Below are 23,108 nucleotides of genomic sequence, written 5' to 3'. Positions count from 1 at the left end.
GTCACGTGAGAGCGTGAAAGTTGGCAGCTATGGGCCTTAGCAGACAAATCAAATAAAAAACAGTGCGAGCGAGGCTACATTAGTCACATTAGAAAATGAAGTTGTAGGTTGCGTTTGAAATGAATAATTACGTATCTTATTTATCTGAGGTAAAGTAAACCAAATACTCACGTATGCTCGATAAAGAATTAGACGGCACAATGAGCCCATCGGGCGGTTGAATTTAAAAGATTGATTTTGCTAGCCGTTCGCGGGTTTCCATGGTAACGTCGCTGGTGGGCGGGTGCTGAACCAGAGAACGCGCATTATGACGTCTGATAATTCCATGTAGCCTGGGTGTCTCTGTGTAGTCTTGCTAATTATTCAGTCTCATATGCCATGTATTTACCAGGAGATGAAAAATAATTCAAGTGGAATAACAATATTTGGTGCTGAAGGAGACGGAGCTGAGCTCCGGCATGGTGTGTTGTGGACCCGAGGAGGCGGAGCTGCGCTCCGGCCCAATTTAACCTATGTATATGGTAATAACAATGTTAATTTAGTTCTACTTAACGGTTCCTGAACGCTGTAACTAACAGCTGCCCAGCCATTGTTTTTAATACGAGCTGCACTAGGTCTATATCTGTATTCTAAGAGTTATTATTACTTGTATGGATCTCGTTAATAACTTGACAACACTTAAATGTGTATTCTTACAAGTTAAAGAACAAATGTTTGTGCAATTCCTTTTTTTTCACCTTTTATGAGGCCAAAAAAAAAAAAAAAACTGTCTGGTAAAAAGTCACTGTGGCGGGTGGTCAAAAAAGTTAAAAGTCCCCGTGAACCGGAAGTTGCAAACGACTTTTCTCCAGTGTTGTGAGGTATTTCCCAGTGAAAAGGCATATTGAACAGAGGGCAGGGTTTTACTCTAGCGCTCCTCCTCTCCATCTCTCGCTCATAGCAGACTAACGGTTTGAGGGGAGTGGTTAAGCGTTTCCCAAACCATGCAGTCAAACCTACGTCGTCAGAGAAGGAACTCCATTCCAGTCCGGAAGTAACTTTTCAGACTTTGATTAAAGATTACGACGGCAAACCATTTTTTTCTGTGTATTAACTTGCACGGATTAATTTTTCACCACAAGACTAGTAATATGCGCTAACAAATTAAATAGGGTCAATTTTGATTTCAGTTGGACTTTAACTTCAGGCCCTGATCATGGGATAGTAAAGTGTCCATCATATGCGCACTTCAGAATCTCGCCGGAAGTAGTAGGTCATCCGGGTACTTCTCGCCCACTGTTTTTCGAATTCTATGATTTCGGACATACTACTCTGCTCACGTACTGTTTGTCGCATACTATATAGTAGGGAAGTATTTGATTTCGGGCGCAGCTTAAATGTGCATAGGGCGTCCTCAGGCTGCTGGTATGGATTGAAAACACAGTACATCAGAGTATCCAGCGCTCATAATGATTACATCGACGCATTTGGGTATAAATTCAGTAAATATTATTATTCAGTAAATATTATTCCTGTCTATAGAAATCTGATGTAAACCTATGAGAATCTATCAATATTTCTCCAAATCTGCACATTTTTGAGCTAAAGCCCTGAGACAGATTTATAAAATAAAAAATAAAAACTAATTTTGACTCTTCTCCTTACAATTCTATATAGCAAATATAGTAATATTGAATGTACATTGTGTCGAGCTTTCCTGTAGCTCAAACAGTAGAGCGTTGGCGCTTACAACACCAAGGTCATGGGTTTGATTCCCAGGGAAAGCAAGAACTAATAAGAATGTAAATGTGTAGCTTGAAATGCAATGTAAGTCGCTTTGGATAGAAGCGTCTGCCAAATGTGTACATGTACATTATGCTCAGTAGGAGCATGAACTTGAATGTTGTGTATCTAATGTCTTGTATTGGACATGTAGAACACTTTGTCTTTAGTGATTAAAGTCCTGTGAAAAACACTGAGAGGCAACCACAAATTGTATTACTGAAATAAGCAAAACATATGATATAGTGATAATGAATTATTACAAATATATACTGATATTCTCTATGGCTAATATACTCATAGGCCTACATCACTAACCTCTTAATCATTTGTCACCTCACACGAATAGCATGACCCTCTCTAAAACAAGAGGAAATGCTTTATTGTTTACTTTTTTGCTGACCTCTTTAACAAAAGAAATATGACACAATCTTTTTATGTAATATAAATTTAAATTATGCCAGTTCTCTTCATTTGACTGGTACCATGAATCTCATTAACATATTCTCTTTACTTGTTATGAATCATCACATCATGTGCTTTCATTATTGTTGTCTGCTAACCGTTAGGAACAGATTAAAAGGTCTATAAATGAAGTGTCATTAGTGTTAGGCCATATACTGCCACAGCAAATGGATGCAATTAAAGTTAGACAAATCAAAAACTTTGCAGGATAACCAATATCCCGACCGCTGCTCAAGAAAGGAGCGTGATTATATAAAGAGGAGATGTGAAAATTTCACAATGAAGGGTGATGGTGTGTTAAATTGTTCTTAAAAAGATAATACAACTGTGACATTTATTTACTAATATAACTACATTAGATGGAGAGCAGCATAGGTATTAAGGCCAAACTGGCCAATGGGTAAGAAACATGTATACATATACATTACAAAACAAGTAACTGTTCTTCATAAACATGTAACTTAAGTCTATAAGGGAGTTTGTTCTCCCTTCCTTAGATTGAATGTTCAGAATGTTGAAGGTGGGACTGTGTGGTCAGATCTTCCACTGTTGGCAAATACAGCTGTCCTGCATGCACATTTGCCTATTCTTTTCTTCTTTTTTTTTGTTATTGTTGCTTTCATACCTGTTAGCTAATAAATATGTTTGTTGAACATTCCTCTGAATAAATGCTGTGGGTAATTCACTGGATCCATAAGCTATGGCTTCTCAATTTTCAACACTCTTTAGGAACATTTATGGAGTGTAGCCTACTGTATGCTTTATGCTTTAATTCATTCCTCAGTAACATTAAAATAAATAATAAATAAATGCTTGACATCCCTTTTACCACAGCAGTATTGCTGCTCAATTTAAATTAAGCCACAAATTGGCATCATAACAATAATCTGCGAATACACATGCACTGCAAAGACACAATGTCAATGGCATAATTTATTGGATCAGTGGTTCGGAGTGTGTATCAAACTGCCAAAGTCACATGATTTCAGTAAACGAGGCTTCGTTACGTCATAATTGTTTCAAAACGTTTAAAAATGTCAATGGTTCACCACTGGGGGGCGATGATCTCTGTGAACCCATGAATCATGCAGATTCACTGAGATTGAACAAGTGTCTGTGGGTTTTACCTGATCTCTGATCAGTTTTATACATTTGTAGACATTTTAATTAGACATGAGTATAATTAAAAGGAATAATAGTAGCTAATAGTCTCTTATTGGCCTGTTTAGCTGAGCCATCCATAAAATACACCGACACTGCCTCACGGTGCAGCACTAAAGCAGATGAACTGCCTTTTACAAAACTTGTTTGATTGTCTTCTGCTTAAGGAAATACTTTTATTCCTTAATCTGATCATGTTAGTTTATACAGTTATTCTTTGTTCATGTTAGTTCACAGGGGATTTACTAATGTTAACAGAAAACTTTTGTATTTAAAAATGTATTAGTAAATGTTGAAACTTAAGGTTATTAAATGCTGTATAGTATTGTCCATCATGGGTTCATGTTAACTAATGTAGTTAATGTTAACAAATGAAACCTTACTGTAAAGTTTTAGCAAGTAGACAATGTGTCTGAAAACAACCGACATAAACACATTTGACCCAGTGAGCAAACCAAGGGTGACATTGACATGAAAGAACCTTAAAGATTAAATGAAATGAATGTGTAAACTAACATAAATAGATCAACGCTTTCAACCTTTGTATTGTTACAGTGTTGGTAGTATTATTTAAATGAACAATGTGTAGTCTTTCTCCATGTTACCTTTACCTTGATATCCCTGTTTATTTGTCAGCAAAAGTCTGCTGGATGAAGATGAACACGTTAGTTGATCATCATAGATCTGAGTCATTTTCTCTTTCTGTCTTCAGTCTGAATAGATGCAGTATTACAGAGAAACAGAGTCTCATCCTGACTTCAGCTCTGAAATCAAACCCGTCACACCTGAGAGAGCTGGACCTGAGCGTGAATAAACTAGGAGACTCAGGAGTGAAGCGCTTATGTGCCGTACTGAAGGATTCACACTGTAAACTGGAGAGATTGAGGTCAGTCACATTCACATACAAGAATCAAAATGCTTAAAATCACTTCAACAGTTTAAACTAAAACACTTTAACACTGTATTTGTGCAAACTGAGTATTTTGTGATCTGGTGAAATAAAGATGAAGATCTCTCTTCCTCTCTCTGTTTTATTTGCTTATGAAGATGATGTGACTTTACAGAATAAAGAGTTTTCTTTTCTTCTGTCTTATTTTCTTCTCTCTCTCTGCTAATGTAGGTTAAGCTGCTGTGATATGACAGATGAAGGTTGTTCTGATGTGACTTCAGCTCTGAGATCAAACCCGTCACACCTGAGAGAGCTGGACCTGATCGGGAATACACTAGGAGACTCTGGAGTGAAAAACCTCAGTGATCTACTGATGAACCCACAACTCAAGCTGGAGAAACTACAGTTAGTATCATTATACTGTACAGCAATTACAGTGTGACTGAAGTTTATTTATTTGAAGACAGCAGGGCTTATGTTTCATTGTTTATAGCAGTGCACTTTCTGGGTTTCCCCTATTGCTCACAGGGGGTTAAAGTGGGATGTGAGTGTGCCGTACGGACTCTTATTCTGGCTGTACTGAAGACGAAGCGGTTTGACCAATCAGATGAAAGGGGCGTTTCAGCGCCGCCCACATGTGCAAACGAAATATCAAAGCCATAAACCGATTTGTAAACCACAAACGAAAAATTAGAAATCGTGCCGAAATCTCATTTTCCGTTTATTAAACTAAACGAAACACAGAATAAACGATCCGTCTTTTCATTTCTCGTTATTCCATTCCAAACAGGAAATGAAATGATCAGATGATACACGGACCGTGTCGTGTGTTCATTCGTCTTTTGATTTAATATTGAAAGTAGAAAAACGAGAAAACACTTCCTTTTTCGTCTTTTTATTTTTTCAGAAAAACTAAAAACAAGTATTCAGCTTGATTTTTCACTTTTCGTTCTCAGGTAGAAACATTTATAAACAGCTTGAATATCTGATTTCTACACGTATAGGCGGGAATGAAACGCTCCTTTCCTCTGATTTGTCAGCCGAAGATCAAACTGTCCCGTCATCAGTTCTTCCTCAGCTCCGCTCAGCAGAATAAAAGTCCTCCGCTGCTGCAGTTGTGCGGATTCTGAACGCGTTTATTGCAACTACTACATTTCATCTTTTCCTCATCAAACACCCAGACTAATGGCTCGACACGACCCGCACCGGGGAAGAGCCTCGACAGGGCTTTCTTATGAGGCTTTCAGTCCTCAAGTGCCAGGGGATCCGTGAAATAATTTACTATAACCTACTGTGTTTTCCGGACTGTAAACTAAAGTCACGTTTTTATCATGAAACACGTTGTGATTTATTCCAGAGTGACCTAGGCCTTTACAATGCATTTAACTTAGTTCACATAATCTAAATGTTGACTTTCAAAAGTAGGCGCGCCAAGAAGACTATTCGCTGTATTTTGGTTTATATATATACAGTATATACTTTTTTTTTCGATCAATCTCTTTATTAAATTTTGAACATGAAATAAGAACAAACAAAGTTCCCCTTCACATACAAAGAAAAAAAATATAAAAAGAAAACAAAAACATAAACACCAAGAATCAACAAAAATAAACGACAAACAACATAGTAACAATGAAGGAAAAAAAACAAAATAAAAACACATTAACTAATAGCTGTGAGTGACGGTCCAAGAACTACTGCCCAGTCATTTGCAGCAAAAAACGTGGGACACTAAGTTTACTCAGGATTGTCTGGGAAGGTCAACTTACCAACATATTCAAAAAAAGGGTGTGTGTATATATATCCACACTTTATATTTTCTTATCCCAGACATTGTTAAAGATTTAAATCCTTGCCGCCAAGACGCTCCTCTGTCGGTCACGGATTGAAAGTGAAACTTAAATCTGTCACGGGGTGTTTGGATTTATTCACGCACGTTAAAAAATATTTATTAAAAGCTTATTTCTTTGCACATTTTTATATACAGCATTATCATAATAGGCTGAATATTAACGTATTGACAGAAAATCGGTAGTTCTAAAATCAGACATTGAGCGCCCTCATATAGCCAAACTGGCATGATCCTCGTCTCATAACACCTCTGCGAAGATTCGACCATGAGATCGGTAGTCGAATCAGGCTCCTCCAATCGAAGCATCAAATCTTCGACTATTTGGGGTCACCCCTATATATATATATATATATATATACACACACACACACATAAGAAATGGATCATATACATATAATACATACATACATACATACATATTATATTTATAAATAAGCCAACACAGAAAACAAAACTATAAACACATTTACAGATTGTGAGCCCTACAACCTACTGCGCCAATTCTTCATCTATATTTTAAAGATGGAGCTGACCTCCGCCCCGACCTCCGACTTTCACTGTAGTCCATCCAGTCACTGATTGCGACCATGGGTGGAAAAAAGCACATCGAGGTGCTGGTGTTCTAGCTACATATCACATATTTGAGCTTAATTTTTTACAAATTATTTACTTTAAATTTGGGTAGGAAAAATTCAAGTGGAAATCCAAAAATTACTATCTTGTACACATGCTTTTAAAGAAACAGATTTTGAATTAATTGTTAGTAAGAAAGTCCCTTTAGATCTTTTAGAAACCTGTGAAGGTTCCCTTACTGAAGCTGCTGACGTTCATTTTCTTCCCTCAAGACGACGTTTTAAAACTTTTGCTTTTGGTGGAGCTTTAAGCTCTATTATACTACTTTGTGCCAAAGTTTTGTGATTTTGTTTTAAGCTTTGTATTCTGTATCCATTTAAAAGTTAAATAATATACGAAAATAAAGCAAATACATTTTAAAGGTGTCTGGAGTGTGTGGGTATTTCTCTATAGTGCGGCACTCATATTTTTCAGATATACCTGCAATTTGCTTGTTTCAAAAACCATCTGGAATCTGCCACAAAATAAGTGCACACACAACACCCTTTAAAAATATGAATTACTCAGTTCCACATATTAAACACTTTACAACTGACAATCTAACTACTGTAAATCCCTGGGAATTAAGTGTTTTGTAATAAAACTTGCTAAAACAGCATGACAAAATGAACTTACTAACAAATAAATGGAAAGAGAGTGTGTAACATTTGTTTTCTTTATTATTATTATTTTTTTTTAGCAATTATTTCTAAAAGCTGAAGGAATCTTTCCTCTCTCTGGCCTCCTGTTCTCGTCTCTCCTCATGCTCTCGTCGCTCTTTCTTTTCTTTCCTCTCTTTCATTAGCCACTCTCCACTCTACAAGAACACAGGTGTGTTCATCAGCCCCTGCAAAATCAGCACAGAATTTAACATTAGTGATGAACCATGGTCAATCTATATTATTATATTAATATTAATGTTACATGGACAAGTTGAGGTACACTTGATAACAGTAGCTTGCTACGTAGCCAACACATATTACATATCAACACTGGTAAAGGAGAAATAAAATCACTGTAAAATAAAAAATAAAAGTTTTGTAACTATCATTTAACTGAGAAACAACGTCGTTGTTTAAATAAAACAGTGTTAACTAGCTGACAGGCATTAGCTCGTTCTGTTCGGTAATAATACTGATAAAATTGTCAATTTTGCAGCCAATTCACAAAATTGTACCCTCGATTTACATTATTTAAACTTTTAACAAGTCAATTGTTTACTTATATGATGTTAAACAAATACAATTTAACCACAAAAGAAACAACAAGTGTTTTGTAAAGTATTTACACTTGAAAACAGCCGCGTCTCCATTTTCTGCCATTTTCGAATATAACGACGACAACTCCTCTCCCGTGGCATCATGGGATAGTAAAGTGTCCATCATATGCGCACTTCAGAATCTCGCTGGAAGTAGTAGGTCATCCGGGTACTTCTCGCCTACTGTTTTTCGAATTCTATGATTTCGGACATACTACTCTGCTCACGTACTGTTTGTCGCATACTATATAGTAGGGAAGTATTTGATTTCGGGCGCAGCTTAAATGTGCATATAGCGTCCTCAGGCTGCTGGTATGGATTGAAAACACAGTACATCAGAGTATCCAGCGCTCATAATGATTACATCGACGCATTTGGGTATAAATTCAGTAAATATTATTCCTCTCTATAGAAATCTGATGTAAATCTATGAGAATCTATCAATATTTCTCCAAATCTGCACATTTTTGAGCTAAAGCCCTGAGGGACGTTGTTTTGTCAAGAGTTGTCATGACGACAGCACAGGAGTTTTTTCTGAATGAAAGCGGCTGACGCTCATAATTCATATTAAAGGTATCGACTCATTTTTTCATTTCATAACTCCTGACACAAATTAAGACATAACTGTCACTATAAGTTTCTCAGAATACAATAGTGATCAAATACTGAAACTTGAGTCTTATATCTTTTTAATGATGTATAGTTTGTCAAGGTAATAACATTAAATCTGATAGTAACTTTGAACTATTAAAAAAAAAAAAAAAAAAAAAACGCTTCAGTGTGCCGGCGCACTGGCAAAGGTTAACAGGTTAATAACACAAAATTAAAAAGGTGATATCAAGCTTTAAATATTTGATTAAGACAGACAGTTTGATCATGGGTCAATAATTATATCAGTTTCTGTCAGGGCTGGACTGGTAATCTGGCATATCAGGCAAATGCCCGGTGGGCCGACGTGCTTTTTGGGCCGATATATCTCATACTTTTTTTTTTTCAACGGCCCATAAAACTCGTACATTGGCGGCCCATTCGTTTTGTTTTGTTTAATTGACGGCGCTGGGTTAGTGCCGGCCGGTGTAAAGCATTGGTCAAAAAAAGTAAGCGTTAGTTTTTTTTCCACTGACAGACCGGCCCATGAAACGCGTAGATCAGCGGCCCATTGGTTGTTTTCTTGATTGACACTGGGCTGGCCCAATCACATCTTTAAACACCTCCCCCTTTGGGCTTTGAGTGAGCGTGCAGTGTCAAGTGTGTATCTGTCAAAATAGTCTGAGAGATGGAGAAGAAACGCAAGGAATGTGCAGAAATAGCCTGAAAAATAGATACAGGCCCTTCAAGCAGACGCTGTAAAATGTGTCAAAATATAAATGTTTTCTGCAGCAGCAGGACCTTCATCAGCTCCAGTGGCTGATGAGGAGGATAGTGAGGAGGATCAGGACAGAGATGAGAAAGTGTAGAGTCCGCGCGCGGTAAGCAGAACTACTTTCAAAACACTTTGGCTATGAGTGTAGGAACCCATAACCCAGTTCCGCATTATTTCCACATCTGCATTGTTGACGATTACAGCAATTTACTAGAAGTTTAATGAGACGCGTTTTTATCCATGTTTTCCGCCAAAATAAAAGCTTGATGCAGTTTCCGTCAAAATAAAAGATCATGTGCTTATGTATTTCAAGTTTAGAAATTAGTACAAAACTAATTATGAAAGTTTTTTCTTTATTTTTCAGTGCATTTGTTTTACAATATATGGCTATTAGGCTACTGTCATGAGATTAATATTATAACTATTATTATGTAGTAGTGTAATATAGACGGACACTGTTACTAAAAAGGTTTGATTTTTTCTTTGTTTAATTTGCACACTGAATATGGGTCGGAGCTTTTAATTTTGAACTCTCAAACTGCACCAGATTGATGAATTTAATGCCCCCAAACCCCCCTAGAGGGACAGAGGTCCACTCACCATAGTTTTACCAAAGATCCTGTGGGAAACACTGGTATTGCTATTGCTATGCAAGCTTTATATAGCTTGTTTTTTGGATGCATCACTGTGGAGTATAGTTCGATTGTATTAATAAATTACAATTTTGTTCTTATTTCATCTGTTAACTCTCACTCGTTCCTACTCACTCATTACATGGCATTAGTGGTTTTAATGAATAGGAGTTGAACAAAAACATATTCAAGGGCGTGCAAAGATGGGTGGTGTTTATGATCATATGTAGTGGGCCAGTCTGGGCCAAAATGCCAGGGCCGATTTTCTGTCCCAGTCCAGCCCTGGTTTCTGTAGAGGCAGAACAATGTTTTTTTCAGACATCAGGATCAGAACTGTTCATAACTGCTTTCAATTTAATCTTTGTATTTCACAAATATCTCATTTTGGTGCAACATATACTGTAACTTGTAAAAACCGAACTGTGATCAGTATCTGCCTGTAATAAGATCCACTGAAGGTAAGTTGACTGAACGCTAGTGATGGGCGCTTTCGAAACACGCTTCATGAAGCTGTGAAACCTTTACGAATCTTTTGTTTCGGATCAGTGGTTCGGAGTGTGTATCAAACTGCCAAAGTCACATGATTTCAGTAAACGAGGCTTCGTTACGTCATAACTGTTTCAAAACGTTTAAAAATGTCAATGGTTCACCACTGGGGGGCGATGATCTCTGTGAACCCATGAATCATGCAGATTCACTAAGAGTGAACAAGTGTCTGTGGGTTTTACCTGATCTCTGATCAGTTTTATACATTTGTAGACATTTTAATTAGACATTAGTATAATTAAAAGCAATAATAGTAGTTAATAGTCTCTTATTGGCCTGTTTAGCTGAGCCATCCATAAAATACACCGACACTGCCTCACGGTGCAGCACTAAAGCAGATGAACTGCCTTTTACAAAACTTGTTTGATTGTCTTCTGCTTAAGGAAATACTTTTATTCCTTAATCTGATCATGTTAGTTTATACAGTTATTCTTTGTTCATGTTAGTTCACAGGGGATTTACTAATGTTAACAGAAAACTTTTGTATTTAAAAATGTATTAGTAAATGTTTAAACTTAAGGTTATTAAATGCTGTATAGTATTGTCCATCATGGGTTCATGTTAACTAATGTAGTTAATGTTAACAAATGAAACCTTACTGTAAAGTTTTAGCAAGTAGACAATGTGTCTGAAAACAACCGACATAAACACATTTGTCCCAGTGAGCAAACCAAGGGTGACATTGACATGAAAGAACCTTAAAGATTAAATGAAATGAATGTGTAAACTAACATAAATAGATCAACGCTTTCAACCTTTGTATTGTTACAGTGTTGGTAGTATATTTAAATGAACAATGTGTAGTCTTTCTCCATGTTACCTTTACCTTGATATCCCTGTTTATTTGTCAGCAAAAGTCTGCTGGATGAAGATGAACACGTTAGTTGATCATCATAGATCTGAGTCATTTTCTCTTTCTGTCTTCAGTCTGTGGAACTGCAGAATTACAGAGAAACAGAGTCTCATCCTGACTTCAGCTCTGAAATCAAACCCGTCACACCTGAGAGAGCTGGACCTGAACTGGAATACACTAGGAGACTCTGGAGTGAAAAACCTCAGTGATCTACTGATGAACCCACAACTCAAGCTGGAGAAACTACAGTTAGTATCATTATACTGTACAGCAATTACAGTGTGACTGAAGTTTATTTATTTGAAGACAGCAGGGCTTATGTGTCATTGTTTATAGCAGTGCACTTTCTGGGTTTCCCCTATTGCTCACAGGGGGTTAAAGTGGGATGTGAGTGTGCCGTACGGACTCTTATTCTGGCTGTACTGAAGACGAAGCGGTTTGACCAATCAGATGAAAGGGGCGTTTCAGCGCCGCCCACATGTGCAAACGAAATATCAAAGCCATAAACCGATTTGTAAACCACAAACGAAAAATTAGAAATCGAGCCGAAATCTCAATCCGTGTATCATTCGTTCAGTCGTTTTTTATTTAATATTGAAAGTATAAAAATTAGAAAACAGTTCATTTTTCGATTTTTCATTTTTTCCAAAAAAACGAAAAACAAGAATTCAGCTTGATTTTTCGTTTTTCGTTCTGAGGTAGAAAAAATAATAAACAGCTTGAATATTCGATTTCTACACATGGGCGGGAATGAAACGCCCCTTTCCTCTGATTTGTCAGCCGAAGATTTTCCTCAGTTCTGCACTGCAGAATAAGAGTCCTCCATTGTGCAGATTCTTAACGCGTTTATTGCAACTAGGCTACATTTAATCTTCTTTTCATCAAACAACCAGACTAACGAATGGTTCGACACAACCCGTACTGGGGAATAGACTAGACAGGGCTTTCTTCTGTGTAGATATAAATTCACATACGCTTTGCATCAGCTGGGTATGCAGGGTAAATGACGGCTGTGACGGCTACCATGGTCGCCTCACCCAGTAATTATTTTATTTTTTTAATAATAAATGAAGATATAAATCAATATAATTAGTTGTAAATTAAATATTTTTAACACTAATACACAAAGAAAAGAATAATGCATTGACTATATAATAGGCCTATTTTAACGTAAACGCATGAACTGTCATTCAGACTGACTATCTAACAACCGGAGAACAGAGAACAACAGAGATATTAAAATACATACTCTTCTGAAATGTATTAATTTATATCTCAAAGATGTGCGCTTGCGCGCAGCTCACGGTCATGCTGAGAGGGAAACAAACGCATTTTATTATTAGCCTATTCAGAAATAGTGTAAAAGACCGTAAATAAAATACAACATTAAAGTAACACTAAGTAACTTTTGCTCTCGGGCTCCCCCTACAGTTGGGAAACAGTATTGTCTTCTACTACTGTCGTAAAATCTGTCATGGTTACATGGTTAACACGTGCATTTGTTGACAAGCCGTTACGCGAACTCTGCAAAAGGAGTTCTCACGTCTTGGGTAGACTGCCTGCGTTGAGTGTGAAATGTCTTCAACCCAGGTACAGTATTTCAGCATGTCAAATGAATATAATTTCATGGGTTTTTATTTTTTTCAAGCGCCAAAAGATCGCGTAGCTCACGTTTACAAGCCAGCGTCATTATAGTAGCCTATTAGCTAAGGTTTTACAGAATTCTAATTCAATTCAGTGTTTGTGTGGGAGGTAATAGCCATATATCGTCAACATTATAATATCAAGCTACCATAGATTAATCTGCAAAGTTGAAAAATCGATTTGCATTATAACCTGAGGCAAGACACTTTCACCAGAAAAATAAATAAACAAACATGACTATAAGCCTACAGTCATTAGGCTAGTTAGCCTAAAATATGATTTTGTCCGTCTAATCATGCATTATTTACTTGCAAGAATGTAGCCCCTACCAAACTTGGACACGCCGTTTAGACATAGGCTTACTTCTGACCTTTTTTTTTTTTGTCCGTTGCTGCTTTGGCCATGGGGCTGTTTACACCTGGCCACTTCATGCGTTTTCTCAGATCGGATAGCTATCTGATTTATCAAAACGATTCCATTTACACCTGGTCACATAAATGTGTTTTTGCGAAACGGATTTAAATCCGATCTTCAATTCCCACGCTATATGCATATTTATTGGAGTGCACGTCACCGAAAGCAACAGATATGAGCTGCATTTTATTGATCATCAGCTAAATTTTCAAAATCAAAGACCGCAATAAGAGAGAGCGGCAACAGCCCTGGTAAGATCATTTCATTTCTTTACTTTTAATTATGATGATTGTGTGTTAAGCGTCTTACTTTCACTTTGATTTGCGATAGTTTGCACGTTGGCTTGACAAATAGATGCTCAGCTGCTCATCTGCGGTGATTCAGCGTCGTCATATCTGGCTATCACATTACATATAGCCTAAAACGCGTTTATTTTTTATTATTTATTTAGCATTTTTGGGAGGAGTACAATTTACATATGTGGTTTCAACAACCAGATGCATTTACACTTGTCCAGTTTCGTCTGGAGTGCGGCCCAGACCTCCTCCTGAAGTGGTTTGAGCGATCGGATTCAAATCCGTCTCGAATGCGTTTCGGAGGGCATTTACACCTGGTCTTTTCACGATCGGATAGCTATCTGAATTGAGAAAACGCATGAAGTGGCCAGGTGTAAACAGCCCCAAAAGCATACGCATGAAAGCCGGAAAACAAACGCTGGTTGGCCTCTCGCGTCCAAATTTGACGAAGTGGTGGGGGAAGTGACGTATGCCGTAAAGCAGTCGAATTTTGTAGTTCTTTTTGTGCTCGGGTTACTACCCGAACCCCGAAGTTACATAGTGCCAGTAAAAGCGATACAGACCCCGTCAGGCTATGGCAGACGTGTCATTCAACCTATTGTAAGTCGATGTACCATCACAAGGGTTTTGGAAATACATTATGAAGGTCGAAAAGTTACATAGTGTTGCTTTAACATTATAAACGCTATTAATAACATATGTCTATGCGTATTTTACTTCCCCTTACTGTAGCCTGTCAAATCCTTAAATGAATGGTATTCAGAAAACAACAAGAATGAAAAATAAGTAGCCCGTATAATAAAAATATAGCCTAACCTAATAACTTATAATAATAGCCTATTATGTCCTTTATTGAAACTGAAACTGTACGGACATTGGTTTCGCGCATCTCTCATTCGGTCCAAGGTTTCCATATTTGCAATGTAACATTTGGATGCTAACTAGTAATGTAAAGAAGGCTTCGTACTTCAGTCGAGTCCCAATATACACGTATATGCTAAATCATCATCTTCACAGCAAGGGAAATGAGTTTGGAATAACAGCAAGTAGGACTGTGCGGCACAGCCTTTATATTGTACAAAAGACCAATTAAATTAAGCAGAATAATTTTTATATATTTGGTTAACTGTGTTTTATTTTAATAATGAATAGGCTGCGATGTCAAGTTAGCAATGCCAGAAGTGAACTGATAATAGCCTAGATCCGGGCTATTCAATTGGCGGCCCACGGGCCAAATGCGGCCCGCCAATCATCTCCATCCGGCCCGACGGCACCAACCTCCCTCCTCCTCTTTTCCTGGCGGTGCGGCTAATTCAGTTTGATACTCGCTCCGATTAACCTGAGAAACGTTTTACGTGCGAATATTTCAGCAGTTATGTGTCTCGAATTTATGTCGACTGAACCAGCGATACCAATCATTCGTGAATGAATCATTCTTTTAGTTCGATCCTTTCTAAACGCGCTTGCATAACTGTGCGTTCACACCGCCGCCAGCGAGACGAGAGCGTCAAAGTGGCCGGTCTAAAACTATTCGGATTCATTCGGACCGCTCCGTCACTGAATCATCTGAAGCGGTTTCTCGGTCAGTACAGTAACAACAAATAGTTGCGTTTACTCCGGTCCCGGGCACTATTATTAAACAGCGTTGCGACAACCAGTGGGAAGCGTTTTTCAGTTCGACAGAAACCTCTCTGTTACAAACCACAAATCACTCGACGATTTAACTAGTATTAAATCAGATGAAACAGCCTCAACATTCCCAACAAGACTGATGAGGAAAGCAGGAGAAGAAACATTGTGGCATGAACGAAATTAGAAGACTTTAAATCCGCTAATCACCCTTACAAACATTTACCATGAATGTGCTGTAGTAATTTACCATGGTTGGGCAGAAATGTGTAATATTTATATTGAATTACTGTGTAGTAATAAATAAATATAGTAAATATATATATTTACTATAATATTATACAGTATAATAGTAAATATAGTGATTTATATTGCATTAGATTTATTAGGTGGGTAGAGGAATATATAATTAATGTTTGTTATGAAATTATGTCAGTTTCTTTGTAAAGGTGCGTATAGTTTTTAACCTGTGTTTAGGCATTTTTTTATACAGTGGGAGTGAGTAGCCTGTGGTTATCAAGTCTCACTGTCAGAATATTTTCATTTAAGCGTAACAATTATAAATAAAATTATTATTATTTCTCACCAACAGCTACGAGTTTGTATAATTAATGTATTTGTTCCAAGGAAAATAGTTGTACACAGCTGTAAATTATCAAGTTTTTATTTATTATGGTTTTATATATCTGCATACTGTTGGGTACCACATTTTCAAGTAAATACCATACTTTTTTAGGTTTACTTTAACTTATTTATTGAAACTGTTATGTTTCAATAAATAAGCTAAACCCCCAAACCAACCCACCGGCCCACCTCAACTTTTCGATTTGATAATCCGGCCCTCGAATGAAGCTAATTGAATAGCCCTGGCCTAGATGTTGTGTGAGCGAGCGATGCGCCAGCGCCATCACTTGGATTTGTTGCTCAGCAGGGGAAATAACTTAATATTCTGTCTTTTAATACTGTCATTCGAAGCAGTAAAATTTATATTTTTATTTGTGTACATTCAAAATGACTACAAATGACCTTTAAAAAATAAAGAAAACAACATGATGCGCTGCGTCTCAGACTCCTTGAACATCTTTCTGGCGCACACCAAAAATGAACCAAAATAGAGTGAATAGCCTTCTGACGCGCCTACTTTTGAAAGTCAACATTTAGATTATTTTAAGTAAAATGCATTATATAGTCACTTAGGAATAAAACACAGCGTGGTTCATGATAAAAAATTTAAAAAAAACGTGACTTTACAGTTCGGAAAATAGCAAACCCCTGGCACTTGAGAACTTGTGTCGAGCCATTCGTTAGTCTGGTTGATGGAAAAAAATATGAAAAAGTTGCAATAAACGCGTTAAGAATCCGCACAACGGAGGACTCTTATTCTGCAGTGCAGATCTGAGGAAGAACTGATGACGGGACAGTTTGATCTTCGGCTGACAAATCAGAGGAAAGGGGCGTTTCATTCCCGCCCATGTGTAGAAATCGAATATCAAGCTGTTTATTAATTTTGCTACCTCAGAACGAAAAACGAAAACTAAAGCTGAATTCTTGTTTTTCGTTTTTTGGGAAAAAATGAAAAATCGAAAAATGAACTGTTTTCTCATTTTTCTACTTTCAATATTAAATAAAAAAACGACTGAACGAATGATACACGGATTAATCTCATTTTCCGTTTATTAAACTAAACGAAACACAGAATAAACGATCCGTCTTTTCATTTCTCATTATTCCATTCCAAACAGGAAATGAAATGATCAGATGATACACGGACCGTGTCGTGTGTTCATTCGTCTTTTGATTTAATATTGAAAGTAGAAAAACGAGAAAACACTTCCTTTTTCGTCTTTTTATTTTTTCAACAAAACTAAAAACAAGTATTCAGCTTGATTTTTCACTTTTCGTTCTCAGGTAGAAAGTTGGGGGGGGGCTGGGGCTGGGTCTGGGGGCGGGGCTTTAACATTTCAAAGCCGCGATGTACAGAAAATCACACAAAGATATAGAAAAAAATGTATAAAAACATTTTGAATCAATAAAACTAAGAAATAACATAACTCCAGAAAGGCCACACTGCAGACATTTCACATGCAAATCAAATTAAATCGGCTAAATTACCTGTGCGAGCAGGCTCTAAGTACAGCACAACATCGATGCACCGAAAAAATAAATAATTAATTTACTAAATGAAATTAGAACAGAATATACCTTTCTAATAAATAAAAATACAAAACGAAATAAATCAGAATCAAGTCACAAGATGAGAAGCAAATGTGTGCAAAATGCCTAAAGTGCAGGGGAACATATATTCAAAACACAAGCCACAAATAGTTAGATTAGATAACCCTGACAGATCAATAAATAAAATAAAAATAAAGAAATTATTAAAATAACGATAGTAGCCAGAATTTTCAACTTTGTCTTTTTAACTGCAGAAACAACAATAAATGCTAAACTGGAGAGGCAGTCTTTTAGCTAAACATGTTCACAGCATCCAAAAATCAAATTAGAACCGGCTGAAAAGTTTTGAAATCACTTGTACCCGATACCTGATCGAGAGAACAAACCCAGTCTTTCACTCTGTCTGTGTCCGTTGGAGTCTTTTGTGCGCGCGGATAAAATACATTCTAAAACACTTAACGTGAAAAACGTTTAACGACTTAATCTCCTAAAGTAGTTAAATTAAAATATCAAATTATGTAAAGATAACGCTTTACTATAGGAGGAACGCATTGCGTTCATATTCTGGGTTCATCTGCTTATCATAGTACGGTTTCTTAATAAAGTGTGTACTGTGTACATTAAGCCACGTTAAAGTGCCTTTTAAGCGTTTTAAAAGCTTTTTTCACGTCAAGCATTTTAGAATGTCCCGTGGAAAACCAACTTGTTAACGTTGGCCGGCAGAAGTGCGATCATGGTTTTCCTGATGCTAAATCCAGCCTTGGAGAATATCCTTTCTGATGGTGTACATCCACACTTTAGATTTTCTTATCCCAGACATTGTTAAAGATTTAAATCCTTGCCGCCAAGACGCTCCTCTGTCGGTCACGGATTGAAAGTGAAACTTAAATCTGTCACGGGGTGTTTTGATTTATTCACGCACGTTAAAAAATATTTATTAAAAGCTTCTTTCTTTGCACATTTTTATATACAGCATTATCATAATAGGCTGAATATTAACGTATTGACAGAAAACCGGTAGTTCTATGTGAAATCAGACATTGAGCGCCCTCATATAGCCAAAGTGGCATGATCCTCGTTTCATAACACCTCTGCGAAGATTCGACCGTGAGATCGGTAGTCGAATCCGGCTCCTCCAATCGAAGCATCGAATCTTCGACTATTCGGGGTCACCCCTAATATATACAGTATATACTTTTTTTTTTCATCAATCTCTTTATTAAAGTTTGAACATGAAATAAGAACAAACAAAGTTCCCCTTCACATACAAAGAAAAAAAATACAAAAACATAAACACCAAGAATCAACAAAAATAAACGACAAACAACATAGTAACAATGAAGGAAAAACAACAAAATAAAAACACATTAACTAATAGCTGTGAGTGACGGTCCAAGAACTACTGCCCAGTCATTTGCAGCAAAAAACGTGGGACACTAAGTTTACTCAGGATTGTCTGGGAAGGTCAACTTACCAACATATTCAAAAAAAGGGGGTATATATATATATAAAAAGCATATATATATATATATATATATATATATATATATATATACACACACACACACACATATAAATATATATATATATATATATATATATATATATATATATTGGGGGTGGAACGGTACATGTATTCGTATTGAACTGAATCGGTACGGGCGTCACGGTTCGGTGCATGAATTTACACAGAGAATACACAGTATAAAAATAAATAAAACTCGCATGCAAATTAATGAATGTAATGCGGAACTACTGTTAGATACGCGGGTTCTTTAGGGACACCTAATCTGTAGCCCCGCCTTAAGCCTTGTTTATGCTTTCGCCTGCCTCCGCAGCGCGAGTCTCCGCAGACCGCGCGCGCACCTCCCCAAATGGACGAGGCATTTATACTTCGCGTTCGCCGGTGTACTATTCTTTGAAACGACAGGGTGCGACTCGGTATAACTGTCCATCAGGAATAAGCGGTGAGAAGTAAGTTACACTTGTGAATGTTTATTTTAGTAGCCTACAACAACACTTTAGTACACCAAAACCACACTACAGAAGAATCGAGTAAGGAAACCAGATTATTCCTTGTGACATTAGAAAAAAAAAAATGGATATGAGAACGTAACCTACAACTAAATTAACATTATCTTACATAATTTCTAAACATTTGTATTTATTTTTGTGAACCTTTTTATAAAACATGGCCATTTATTTTTATTTAAAGGGCTTATGTCTGCTATTGTAGGCTCATTTTGTTAATGTACATTAAGCAACTAATTTAGACGCAAGAACTGGGTGCCGGTGCTGTGAGATGTACATGCTCGGCCAGATTCGGCTCTAAAGTCGTGCGTCTTCGGATGCGGAGCCGTGCGCGCTAAAAAACCGTGCACTGCACACCGCCACGCGAAATGTGGCCTTGCGCACCCAACGCGCACGACCGCCCACACCGCAATGACGATATTTTTGCCGCGCACCCTCGCGCTCGTGCATCCGCACATAAATAAGAGATGCTTTATTTTCAGTTTTATAGCTGATTGTCTTATTTTGTTTACATCTTACTTTACACACTTCAGGGCAGGCTGTTGCAGCTAGCTCAGGGGAGAGACTGTATGACACTATGGTACAGCCTGAGACATGCACAATAAACATGCCTTCTGCATTTTTGTTTTGCTTTTCCCTCCATTGTACCGAACTCGTACCGAACCGTGATGTCTGAACCGAGGTATGAACCGAACCGTGACTTCTGTGTACCGTTCCACCCCTAATATATATACTTTTTAATCATAAATGCCCGTCTTGTACCATCTCTGAGTTGAATGTGTAAACATGAATACATCAACAATTTCAACCTTTGTATTGTTACAGTGTTGGTAGTATATTTAAATGAACAATGTGTAGTCTTTCTCCATGTTACCTTTACCTTGATATCCCTGTTTATTTGTCAGCAAAAGTCTGCTGGATGAAGATGAACACGTTAGTTGATCATCATAGATCTGAGTCATTTTCTCTTTCTGTCTTCAGTCTGAGTGGATGCAGAATTACAGAGGAACAGAGTCTCATCCTGACTTCAGCTCTGAAATCAAACCCGTCACACCTGAGAGAGCTGGACCTGAGCGGGAATACACTAGGAGACTCTGGAGTGAAAAACCTCAGTGATCTACTGATGAACCCACAACTCAAGCTGGAGAAACTACAGTTAGTATCATTATACTGTACAGCAATTACAGTGTGACTGAAGTTTATTTATTTGAAGACAGCAGGGCTTATGTGTCAGTGTTTATAGCAGTGCACTTTCTGGGTTTTTAAACTAAAACACTTTATTCTCAATATCTCACAGTGAGTCTGAGTTCACATTATATTTGTGTAAAATTCTTCACATTCATGATTTGTTTGTAAGATAATCTCTCTTCCTCTGTTTGTGTCTTTCTAGACTATATGACTGTGGCATTACAGATGTTTCTTCTCTAACTCAGTCTTTGACTAACTCAAAAGCTCTGCAGTTTCTAAAAGAGCTTGATCTGAGACGCAATAATATAGGAGACTCACAGCAGCGGCTCAGAGACGAGCTACGAGACTCAAACTGTGTCCTGAGGTGAGGAAACATCACTGAGATATTAAAGAGATCTTCATTTACCTCTGATATGTGAACAAACCTTTCAAACATTCGTGAAATGAAATTATCATTAAGCTTTTTTGCAACAAAGGGTTTGTGTGAGAACAAAATGTGAAGTTATTGAAATGTTTAACACAAAGGAGGAAAGAGAACAAAAGCTCACTGTCACAGCTTTATACATTGTCGTATAAATTTTAAACTGTATATTAAACTAACCATGTTTCTAACATCTAACCTTATTTAACATCTAACATCTGAACAGGATGTACTGTACGAAACCAATGGAAAACTTGTGTCTTTGAGTGTGTGCATATGTGTGTAAGAATAACATAGTTTGGGAAATGAAACTAGACAGTCTGTTAGAATCTTGTGATTAACAAATGAAGTCATCATTAAAACAAAGTTTGCTTTACCTAGTAACAGAGGGGTTTGCATAGAACCAATCAAATAATGGGGAAATTATGTAATGCAGCCTGACATTTATGCCATACCTCGATTCTATAAAAACTGTTGTATCTGTGTTTTACGCTGGGAGTCTCAATGGAATTTGTCTGAGATCCTCCGGCCTTGATTCTTCTTGGGAGAGTTTCTCTGAGAACTGCTCGAAGACTCTCCCGGCCGTTATTAAAGCATTTAGAGGACGTTTGCTGAAAGTCTGTCTGTTAATTTCTGCTTAAACTGGTCAGTTTAGGGAAGCAAGTTAGTTAGAAACTCGGCCAGTTGTCGACGGAAGACACAAAGAGCTGGAGTATAAAGGTTATTAAGTGTCGATTGTAGACGCAACAGTTTTATTTATTAAGTGTCGATTTGTAGACGCTAGATAGTCGGGATTTAGGAAAAAATCCACTACAACACCAACACCTGCTTTATTAACAGTAGAAGTGAATCATTTCAGTGTGAAAACAGACTTGGTCAGACTGTAGGAAAACGCTGCACTCCTGCTAAAATCAGTGCAGTTCCAGCTTCAGCTCACAGCGTCCAGCTCACATGAGGAATGTCTCTGTCTCTAGTGTGTTTTTACTGTGACAAGCAACACGTCACACTACTTTACACTTACTTTACTCTCGGTTATTTACTAAGAGCCTACAAACATGTTTAAACTAGAGGACAAACGGCTTTAACTAAAGGTTTGTGTTTGAACTCAAAATAACATTTGTATTTGCTCCCTGTGGTTTATTCCATACGCCGTACACTCATTAGTTTCTCCTTTACAGAGACTCAATAGGAGTCGCACACACACACACACACACATACACACACACACACACACACACACACACACACACACACACACACACACACACACACATATGAACATGATTCATGCTTTACATCTGTTATATTTAAAACACAAATATCTATCCAAGATCATGTATTGTCAGTAATTAATCTGATTACAGGAATTCAGTGTAACTTATTTTTACCCCAAAAAAAAACAGTAATTGAAATATAATAATTTGCACTTTGTTCCACTGAACTGATTGTTTTCTCTTCTGTTCCACTTTACAGAGTAGATGAAGAAGGTCGATCACCAAACATCCCTGATAAAGGTCGATCACCAGACTCTGATAAATGTGTTATATCGTAGTGTGAAATGATCATGAGAGGAGCAGAAACCATCAGGTGATCCACAGAAGAGTCTCACTACTGTCTATGAGGAGAAATACATGTGTAAATGTGCTTCATAAAGGTGGAAGAGACTCAGACTTCACAATTAAATAAAGCAGCGTGTGTGTTAGCATGCGTTTTAGAAACGTGATATTGAATGATCAATGTTGGTTTAGTATGAATAATAATTATTTATAATAATTAATATAATAATTCATTATTATAATTATTTATATCTATTTAGTTTTGTGTGAAATCCAAGTTTTGGAATTGGGAATATATTGTTGATTCTGATTTGTATATTTCATTGATATTTTATGTGAAGTTGTACATGTCTTATATAAAA

General features: G+C 37.1%; 1 protein-coding gene across 1 annotated transcript in view; it reads left to right on the top strand.

The window, feature by feature from the left end:
* The window catches only part of LOC307157223 (NACHT, LRR and PYD domains-containing protein 3-like), a 108,650-nt gene extending 85,744 nt beyond the window's left edge, over positions 1-22,906 (top strand). Inside the window, exons 13-18 of the mRNA XM_079869066.1 lie at positions 4,100-4,273; positions 4,508-4,681; positions 11,467-11,640; positions 20,563-20,736; positions 20,972-21,133; positions 22,664-22,906. Coding sequence (XP_079725192.1) covers positions 4,100-4,273; positions 4,508-4,681; positions 11,467-11,640; positions 20,563-20,736; positions 20,972-21,133; positions 22,664-22,742 — 937 coding nt within the window. The 3' untranslated portion in view covers positions 22,743-22,906. The remainder of the gene's footprint in view (positions 1-4,099; positions 4,274-4,507; positions 4,682-11,466; positions 11,641-20,562; positions 20,737-20,971; positions 21,134-22,663) is intronic.
* Positions 22,907-23,108: the final 202 nt, after the last annotated feature.

The sequence above is a fragment of the Squalius cephalus genome (assembly GCF_949319135.1).
Source record: "Squalius cephalus genome assembly, chromosome: 4".
Classification (NCBI taxonomy): Eukaryota; Metazoa; Chordata; class Actinopteri; order Cypriniformes; family Leuciscidae; genus Squalius; species Squalius cephalus.
Note: the sequence above shows the minus strand (reverse complement) of the source record. Positions and strands in the feature narration are given on the sequence as shown.